General features: G+C 46.3%; 3 protein-coding genes and 1 non-coding gene across 4 annotated transcripts; 3 read left to right on the top strand and 1 right to left on the bottom strand.

The window, feature by feature from the left end:
• Window positions 1-486: 486 nt before the first annotated feature.
• On the top strand, window positions 487-1,808 carry EV420DRAFT_1089791 (uncharacterized protein). The gene is made up of 5 exons (XM_060465777.1): window positions 487-654; window positions 702-1,236; window positions 1,364-1,398; window positions 1,518-1,712; window positions 1,769-1,808. Exons 2-4 carry the CDS (start codon window positions 778-780, stop codon window positions 1,525-1,527), a joined length of 504 nt encoding a protein of 167 aa, XP_060334772.1. The 5' UTR covers window positions 487-654; window positions 702-777; the 3' UTR covers window positions 1,528-1,712; window positions 1,769-1,808.
• EV420DRAFT_1089690 (P-loop containing nucleoside triphosphate hydrolase protein) lies at window positions 1,475-3,478 on the top strand. Its single transcript, XM_060465776.1, has 7 exons — window positions 1,475-1,712; window positions 1,769-1,888; window positions 1,946-2,067; window positions 2,123-2,406; window positions 2,465-2,998; window positions 3,050-3,238; window positions 3,290-3,478. The coding sequence occupies exons 1-7, from the start codon at window positions 1,589-1,591 to the stop codon at window positions 3,429-3,431; spliced, it is 1,515 nt and encodes a 504-aa protein (XP_060334771.1). The 5' UTR covers window positions 1,475-1,588; the 3' UTR covers window positions 3,432-3,478.
• A 3,043-nt stretch (window positions 3,479-6,521) lies between these two features.
• On the bottom strand, window positions 6,522-9,017 carry EV420DRAFT_1638396 (uncharacterized protein; the record flags this gene model as incomplete). Its single annotated transcript, XM_060476822.1, has 11 exons — window positions 6,522-6,666; window positions 6,720-6,889; window positions 6,999-7,591; window positions 7,653-7,790; window positions 7,845-7,960; window positions 8,011-8,099; window positions 8,155-8,294; window positions 8,348-8,430; window positions 8,476-8,552; window positions 8,613-8,804; window positions 8,862-9,017. 11 exons carry the CDS (start codon window positions 9,015-9,017, stop codon window positions 6,522-6,524), a joined length of 1,899 nt encoding a protein of 632 aa, XP_060334770.1.
• A 233-nt stretch (window positions 9,018-9,250) lies between these two features.
• Window positions 9,251-9,330, top strand: EV420DRAFT_t85. Its single transcript has one exon. It is a non-coding gene; the product is annotated as a tRNA-His (tRNA).
• Window positions 9,331-9,858: the final 528 nt, after the last annotated feature.

The raw sequence follows: 9,858 nt of genomic DNA, 5'->3' as shown, positions 1-9,858 counted from the left end.
ATTTGGCACACCAGAATACCAGAATTACTCTATCTGAGATACGTCCAGTAATTAGGTCCCTGCTATTCAATTTCAAGTTCTTAGTTATCAGCAACAAATTATAATGTAGTGCGGCCTACACACGGAGACTTCGGTCCGACCACGTGATAAGTCGAACTGACCCTCAGTCTTGCACCGTACTTTGACCGTACTCGCCTCTTTCTAGGTCCACATACGCTATATGTCCAGCTTTTACTCGGCATCTCCGAGTTTCAGTTCATCTCCGCGAATTTGAAGAATCCCGTCTTTGTTGTACCCCTAACACATGTTCAGCGGAAATTGAAAACAGTCTCTGCCAGGAAACTCGAAGGTTTTGGACATCTGGACATTGATACTAGAGGCACTCTAGCGTTTATGGGTCGAAATTTTGGCTGTGCTGTATCATGGATAACTGCATGACATTCAGATCTCGATCGAACTGGCCATTGTAGCGATATACATCAAAGGTCGTCGACCAAAGTCCGCTCCATTCTAAATATCTGGTTGGTGGAACTAATCATCAGATTCGGAATCACCTTCTCCGCCTTGAGCCTGGTTTCTAGCCGTCGTGGGCCTCATGTCCCACTCGTGTAAAGCTTCCTTTTCCTTAAATACATCAACCACTCGTTCTTTCATGTACTGCTTCTCCCTTTCGGTTCGTTTTGAGCGCTTATCCTTCCTAGTTCTCAACAATAAGAAACGGCTTCGTCTCTTCCACGTCATACTTATCCGACGATCTTTTCCGAAACATCACCTAGTATGAAGGATAAATCTGACCCAAGGATGCAGCCTGATTCCCATGGCCCGAATCACCAGATCGTCTCTCATAAACTAGGGGTGTGGCGTTTGGTGATGCTCAAGGCAAACTCTATCGATGTCTTGAGGAATATACGGGACGTAATTACCGCTACACCGCTCTTTTTCAGGATGTCATTCGAAATCTATGCCCTGGATCCCTTCCTCACGACACTTTACGTAGTGGCACAATTCTCTGGCTTGAGCTCACTGCTGCACACAGAGTCTGCCTTGATGCTGTATTTGTCTAACAAAATGTTGAAGACTGTGGGTACTAGTTGTCTTATTGCGCTGCTACTATCGAGCATATCTTTCCCTGTAGATCGAAACCGGTATTATCCACGGATTCACCAATTGCGACTCGGTCCTCGCCATTATTGTTGCGCAACTGGCTTGGATCATCGCCGCAGGCTCTCTGACTTGGTACAGGTAAGCTTTACTCACCGCAGAAATTGAAAGATGATGATCTCAGTACCTTTTCCAAGCAATCAGTTTTATCCTAATTTTCGCCGCCGTGTTGCTGCTCACTACAAAATCATTCGCATGAAAGGTACGAGGTCATTCCTGCCCTCAGGCTCTTGACACGTGAGCATTGTTTATTCAGTCGAGCTTGAGAGATACCGCTTTCTTGACAGCACGTTTACGGGCACGTTCTAAAGCTCCATTGTTTCACTGAGTACTGACCTTTAGAATAGGTTCTGAAGGCAACGATGAAATTCATGGAGCCTGGGACTCATTTTCAGCAATAGTATCGTTCTTCTCTCAGATTACGTCTATGTGCCTTCAACTCGTGCTCATCGCTCAAGCTGCGCGCGAAATCGGTCACCCTTCTTTCGTAGTGATATGTATCCTGAAGCCGCTGTACGATAGTCTATCTCAGCATGGTTTGTGGGGCTACGGTGAATATCTGAATCCTCTTGTCACGGTTCACTTGCTTATCCGTCGAAATCCACAGAATATTTCTACCATGCGGAAAATAGAGACTTCAAGCGAATGCATGCTCTGTGGTCTCTTACCGATCAGAAATATCGCTCAGAGGTCCTTGCTGGTGGACTGTCTGATTATATTGTTGGAGGTAACCTTTACTTTCGTATCCACAATCGGACTGCATACCTGACAGAAGAAATTATAGAATATACTAAATCCTCGACGCGTGTTGGTAATATTCCAACCTCATCCCCGGAAGAACAATATGGCCAATGTTCCACGCCATTTTCGGACATTCTCTCTGACCTTCTGGGCAAAGCGCCTATGGTGAGACGCAGAATTATCAGCCGATGTGAAACTAATTCTGACTAGTAATCCATAGATATATTTAGCAATGTCTGTTGTGATAAAGCCTTCCACATTCTCTGTGGCGTCATTCACTGTATTGCAATGGTACTCATCCAACCTTCAATTTTCGCTGAAGTGGTTCCTTGCGAGCATCGACAATTTTCAACAAGAATGTCGGTGGATAACCCGTTTTTACGATTCTATGAATATGCCTACCGAAATGTCGTATGACCGCCGTGCATATTCCCCTCTGAAATTTAGATCGGAGAAACCTGGCTGCCCAGACTCCCTGCAGCGAGGAATGTCCTTCGACCTTCGGTACGTATACGATCGATGGTGGAACAAATTGGATTATCGACGTCTGACACCCATGCAGAGACGTGTGCTTCTCGTATCAAAATAATACATCTGCTTTGAAAAACATTTCGCTCTCTATCCAGTCCGGACAGCTCGTCGCCATCGTCGGGACTAACGGGAGCGGAAAATCCACATTAATTAAACTTTTGACTAGGATGATTGAACCGACGTCTGGAACGCTTCTTGTCGACGGGCATCACATTTCAGACTACAAGCTAGCGGATTTTCGTCGGTCCACTGCTTGTTTCATGCAGGACCACCAAATCTTTCCACTGTCTTTCTGGGAGAATATCCGTATGGGTGACGTCGACAACATATACACCGATAAAGAGATCATGAACGCTGTCCGTAAGGGTGGTGCTGGGGGCGTCTTGACCGGATTGGCCGAAGGAAGTGCCACAATCTTAAGAAATGACGATGGGCCAACCAGTGACTATCGTCAATGTAATTTTGGTCCTTCAGATGACAATGAGCCGCATCCATTGTTGCCTCAGTGGAAAGAACTGGAGAAAGACGCTAAGGTTTCGGGTGGAGAAAAGCAGCGAATCGTAGCGTGAGTATCTAACGCGCTCCCATCTCCGTCGTAGCTCACCTCTGCTTGCAGTGCGAGAACATTCATGCGCTTCCACTCCGGAAAGGTCAATTTTGTAGCGGTAGACGAAGCTAGCTCAGCTCTAGATGCTGCGGGCGAAGCCCAACTCTTCGAGAACTTGATCGCGGAAAGATCAGGGAAAACAATTGCCATTGTTACCCACCGGTTCGGTCCCTTGACACGTCGTGCGGATCTCATTCTGTGAGTTCTGGGTATACATACCAAAGGGAGGATCTAACTGATCGTACACAGCTGCATGAAGGATGGGTGTTTGTCCGAGTCTGGGCGGCACGATGAGCTACTGGCGCTGAACGGGGAGTATGCGAGGCTCTACAATATACAGGCTGGAGAGTTCACTGATGTTATCACTACTGGTTCAAAGGAACTGATCTGAGAAATATGTAACCTACTTGTGTAGGTCTCGCGCTGAATTCGATTGCAACGGACACATGCGCTTGCAATCAGACTCTCGTAGATTAATATTCGATTACTGTATCTGTATCCGGCTCAGCTCTGATATGAAGGTACATTCTAACCTATCCAGACAACCTCTCTTAAATCTTGTTTGTGTTCATTCCAGTGGCTGCGCATCCTAACAACAGACATGCGACCGGTAGGATAACGTGAGATGATCCTCGATAAAAAAATTTCGTCTGGAACTGTTTGTCCTGATTGTCGCTGCGAAGTTTCTCCGAAGTTGTTCTCTGCTGATAGTTGAAACCGAGCCTTGTCTAGCAACAAGGAAGGCGCCTCTATTTCTGAGCCACAATACTATTTCCTTCAACAAGAACACAATAACGCAACTGTTTGCACTAGCGCTTACAAGTCCTTCAGTAAGTTATTCTCCTGATATGTGAGCTCTTCGCCACAAAACACAGCGCAGATTACTTCGGCTTGGACTTCTCGGGGAATCCTACGGGATGTTGTTGTATCGGAAACATCCAAAAGCCGTGCGGTTAAAAAATGAGCGCGTCTAGAATGTCTTTCCTGGTTTGCTTCCTACACAGCTCCTTGCCAGCGTTTGGCCGGTGCCTCCGGATCCGAGTGAGGAGACATCGCTTTCGGCAGAATGAGTAGATACTTTATTGATGGTATTGCTATAATTCATGGAGCAACATAGCGGGTTATTGGAATTGACGTGTAGTCGGAATTGAGTCGGAACGCAAAAAAACAGCTTTTCTTGCGATTGATTTTGTGGATGATACGGTCACGTGAAGCGTGCCGCGTGCGCCACGCTTGTGTAGTGTAGTACCTATTCCTCAGAGGACTTGGATATTTTTACTTTAATTTTTTCACAATAACACCGCCGAAGATCTATCGATGCGGCAACTCATTAACATATCATTTCCAGCCGAGTCACAAAACATGCAGTGAGCTTGAGGTGAGCCACCAAAAAATTTTGTGACATTATCCGAAGGAGGCGATGCTTTTCGTCATGCTATAATATAATGCTGTCTATTGGAAACATCCAGAAAAATGTCATTGATTGATTGCAGACCCACTGTGTCATTGCTGTGAGAATTCGGACGCCGGCAGCACGTTCCTGTTAGCTACAGGTGTTTCTTTACCCGATTTTGTCTGCACTGCCCTGTATTCGACTCATATAAAAGCGGCCTTAGTTTGTTAACTTTTTCCTCAGCCGCCTGTCTTCTCCCTGTTCTCCGATGCTCTCTCTCTCCGTCTGAACTACCATACTTTGGATTGCTACGAGCATCTTTTTAACCCACGGCGAAACAACTGGTCCTTAGGGTTCCTTATTTTAAGCTTCATGGCCGTCACCACAACAGTGGCGGTTGGCATATTCTTTCGATGACGGGGTAAAGTTGTATTGCTATTGCATCGCATACTCGCTGCTCACTTTTTTCGTGTACTAGGTTTGCCATCGCGGTGGCAAAGAACTTCAGCAATGAGTTAATATCCGACATGCGTGATACCTTGCCTTCCACCACTAGGATGATGTCCTCGACCTATGCCCGAACATGCGCGAAACCTTGACGACCAAGACGAATAGGCATCAAACCCCACCTAAGTGGCGAATTACCGACCGACTTCATGGAGACACACAATGACAGATGACTACTTTTAGTCCCCGACTTCCCTGATGTAGTCATATAATTTCTGCGGTAACTCTATGGACGTCTTATTGGCTGATTCTTTTGGCACAATAGTTTCCGCGCGAGTCAAGGTGAGTCCTATGCTGATCGATTCCACTACCAGTTCTCATGGTTGTCATGAAGGAGTGTGAAAGTAAATGTTAGCAACGAGCAACACATCGAACAACCTTCGCCCGGGAACATTCAACATATCATCATGCGACCCGACCTAAGAGTGTGTGATGAGCAACATAAAAATCTGAGAACGACGACGAACATACCTGACCGATGGATGGACTCTTTTCTGGTTAACGAGTTTCTCTCGGCTTCTCTCGCTTACTCTCCTTCTCTCTTCCCTAGACAGGCGGCTTCCCGGAGAAGGGTGGAATGCGCCACCATCCTCGTGTCCCCTTGTCGTGGGTCTCTGGGCCTAGGTGGAGTCCTACCAAGGCACGTTAATCAAGAAATTGGTTGCCAGGTAAGGAGATACCTTGTAATTTTCACGGGAGTATCGCGGAGCGATTAGCCTTGCGTCCACTAAAAGCAGGTGCATTACCAGTCAATCGTCGGCAACGAAATGGTATGTTACACCCCAGTTATCAAGACAGGGCGGAATCTGAATTCGAATTGAAGTAGCACACGAACCTGCAAACATAGAATAAGTACACTGCGATAGAGAGAAAGTGGCCTCAGGCTGTAGTAGAGATAGAGTATACGTAAATGTCATTCACTTCCCTTGGAGACCTTCGAGTTGCAGGAAGATAGTAATCGAAAAAATATCAACCAAAAATGCCCGCGGTGGTACTGTCTAGCGCGCCACTTCTGTAGAATGTGCAGATTGAACGGTAGATGTACAGAGGGTGACTTAATTATGTATTAAATGTTGGGAATAAGAACGCTGTGTGAGGACCTGTACCCATTTTGAAGATTGTCATGGCGGGTGGTGGGAGATCAGCGGCAAAGTCTACTTCAAGACACTCTGACCTTATCGTACTTAGTCCTGGTATCTCTTGATTGCCATAATTAAACCTTGGATGGCACAAATATCGTAGAGTATCCATACCTGGAATCTAGGACGCCTAAACGAAGGTTTGACCGACTCGCATGCCTTGAGCCAACTCTGGGCATCATCCGGAGGTTCTTTTCTATTTACCTTCAGATATTAGGTATGCATAGATCAGGATAAAAAATGATGCCATGTCGGAACTGACACACCAATCTGACTCGAGTCTGAAATTAACCCAGCCGACGAAGGCTATCTATAAAGAATTCCTTTTCTTCCCTTGCACCAGAGGCTGCACAGACACCATCACTTGGTTTAATGACCTAACTTTTAAGCTACTTACTGGTAATACCAATGCATTATTATCGTAGTCTATTGGATTATTGCTTCAGAATGAACTCGCGTCTGTCCAGGAACTGTCCGAGTCTTCCCAATCAAACTCATCTTGCATACATCTAAAAGTAGAATGCGACGGAGCCGCACCCAAGTTCTCATAATAATCTTGATTAATGATAGGCTCCGTAATCGAGTGTCTGGTAATTGGTGAGGATCCATGCGAGAGTGAAAACCCTAAGAGAAGACGTACTCGTCATCGAGATGTTTGCGGATCTTACTCAACCGTGTAGGATAAACTTCTGATGGCAAGTCGCGGCAGTGAACGCAACACCAGACGCGATCGTCGACGTCCATCTTGTACTTCTTCAGTTTCTTGTTCTTCTTCACACTCTGGACGGTCAATTTCTCGAAGTCATCGGGCTTCAAAACGACGGTTTGGGTCGGGATGATGTTGTGTCAATAAGAATTGAGATGTCGAACCTGCGCCTTAATCAATGCCAGGGAAGGAAGGCAGGTAAAAAAAACTCACAAGCGCGCGCCATCCGTATATTTCAGCATCTCCAGGCTCGCCCTTCTTGGCGCAGATCTTGCATCGGTAATAAAATAACGGCTCGTCCAAATTCTGTACTGTTGCCGTATCGGGGTCGAATCCCAAGCATCGTATCAAATCCGCTGTCATCCGGTTCAACCTTGGGTTGATGAACAGGTGTTCCGCATTCCATGCACGTCGATACCACATGTCATCATATAAACCTACCCAGGCGTTCTTACGCCTGACCCACTCGATAGTCTTGTCATGTGGTTCTGTCAATGACATATCTTCAGACCACTCCTCTACCGTACAGCACACGTGCGATAAAATCCCTGGGTAGAAGAGAATCTTTTGATGGCCAATGTGGAAAGGCCCTTTGCAAATGAAGACATTCCGCGCAAGCTCTAGCCACTGTATTTTCTGGTCCAAAGTGGTTAACGATGAAGGGTTCGGATGGCCAGAAACTCGTAGAAGCTCGTCGTGAACCCGTTCCCGCCATTCCCGGAACAATGAAGGTAGCTCAGGAATCACGTCATCGAAGGTCTGAATATCGACGACAACCTCACTTGGAAGTTCGAGTATGTTTTTTACTGGCGCAAAATCATAGAAGTCTGGAAGAGAAGGGAGAATGGTGGTGCATGGAAACCCGACCGACAAGTTTTTGTATGTCCGTAGGACGGAGGAGGCTGTAGCTGTTCGAGAATATACGAGCTCTGCGCTCGCGTGAGATACGCTTGACCCTCACGGCATCCATGAAAGCAACCATCTCGTCACGGATATTGTCCCAAACTGCATAAGCCATGAATATCCGTGGAAAGAAAGAAGACACAAGGACAAGGTTACCTTTCTCCGTTAACGGGCGGGTTTGCTTTACTAGTCGATGCTCTTCTAGAGAGTCAGGAAATCTGATACTTTTCAGATCTTCCTCGTATCCGAGGTCTACGAGTTTCTTGTATATACTGTATGGGAGCTTTCAGTTATTGACTACTTAGTTCCAGATATGACTTACGCTGATTTCCTCTCATCGCGCAGTCTTATCAATTCTTTCTCTCTGTTACGACTCTGCTTCTTGATCCATTCGTCGCAGGCTTTGACGCGCTACATACTGGATCATGAGCAAAAAAAATTAAAGGAATAGAGAAAATGCACATACCTTTAATACTTCCTTCACGTGAAACCGTTGCTGCTGGGAATAGGCCTCGCGCTGGTCCTCCGGAAGTGAGATAAGACGAGCCTTAACTTTATCGACATCTCTTTTCAGATAGATGATTTTGTGCTTGTGAGGTTTACGAGCTGGGAACCATTTGTCAGTCATGAGATGGATCGGATGCAAGATGGGTGCTAACTTCCGAACTTGTAAGGGACCATACTCAAGATAGCCGCAGAGGTCCCATCCACATGGATATCATCCTCGACCATGATATTTTTTCTGGCGAAGGATAAGCATAAATCAGAATACAAGGGGCAGGCTTACTCATCCTCGTAACATTTGGAGCAAAGACGAGCACCAAATTCGAAGTCGATGGTACGAGAAATGTTCTTGTTACAAATCTTTAAAAAATTAATACATTAGGAGATTGAGACAGAATATTTAATCAGGATGTTACATACGTGACAGATCGCCTCGTATAACAAATTGACCCAGACTGGCTCTGAGAATCCAGGCCTCGGATCCGGCAAGGATTCGGATATCCGCGCAACTTTCCAAACGAACAATGAGGATTTACTCATTAGAATTGTTCGAAAAGCCTTTGTTGATCGCGCAAGGTGCAACAAATCCAACGGGTGGAGATGCGCATATATCTGCAATTTCCCTCCTATCAGTGCTCGCCTCGCTCCGTATCGGTACAATATGCTTACCTCGTACCATACATCCACAGGCATATCCATGAGACCTTCCAAGTGCCCAAGCCTGCCCCGAGCTCTCGTTGCCTTAGGCTTTTGCTTGGTGGGGTCCTCAGTCTCGTTCCCTGGTGGGCATGCTGAATTTGACACCCTAGGTCGTTTCGGCGCCATAAAATCTTATCGATAGGGTGGAAATTGGTTTTTATCGAATAATAATGCGCACTACGGTGGTGGCTGAGGGTAGAGCCAGGGTAGGTCCTGGGTAACTGGTGGTGGCGCTGGTCAAGACAGATTTCGATCACGTGTGCGTGCGCGTGCGAGACATGCGACAGGTCGCGACGCGTCAACTGGCGGCATACACCTTGCTTCGAGCCTTACTGACCTTGAGTCTACCTTAATTTGTGGTCGGTATCGATTAGGGGTTAAATCACTTCGTTGTGGAAGCAGCTCCGAAGAGCCGCTGGTTCGATTCCAGCTACCGACATTTGAAAGCAATAAAGCCGCCTTAGCGCGTCGTCATGTCTTATTCCAATTGCTCTCACAAGTGGGCTTACTGGAAGATTATCTTCTTTTTTCTATAGCATTATAATTAATGGTTTCATGAAATAGGGCATCGGCCTTAACTACCTAGCTGGTGCCTGTTGCCCTGTCAATTATACTGCGTGGAGTCTTTTCGATTGTAAACCCTTGATCTGACTATAAATTCTATTACTATACCCTACCCGCAGACACTGCGTCGACCTCGTGCTGCACTGGTATCCAATTCCTTCTCAGGGACATCAAGCAGAATACATACATATCTTCCTCCTCCAATCATCAGGTTCAAACGACAAAGATGCTTCTAGTTTGGGTATTCATCGTTTGACTAGCCGGTGGAACTCCCATGACCGCAATAACCGGTTCAAACTTCAGATCGTTCATTCTTCAAGGCTCCGACATAAGTCCCTTTTCCCCCCAAGGCTAACATATTCCTCTTGACTTTGGATTACAAAGCAGGCCGGGTCAAGGGGGT

Source organism: Desarmillaria tabescens (genome assembly GCF_030435595.1).
Source record: "Desarmillaria tabescens strain CCBAS 213 chromosome Unknown EV420scaffold_7, whole genome shotgun sequence".
Lineage (NCBI taxonomy): Eukaryota > Fungi > Basidiomycota > Agaricomycetes > Agaricales > Physalacriaceae > Desarmillaria > Desarmillaria tabescens.
The sequence above is the reverse complement of the archived record's forward strand: the minus strand, read 5'-3'. Positions and strand labels throughout refer to the sequence as shown.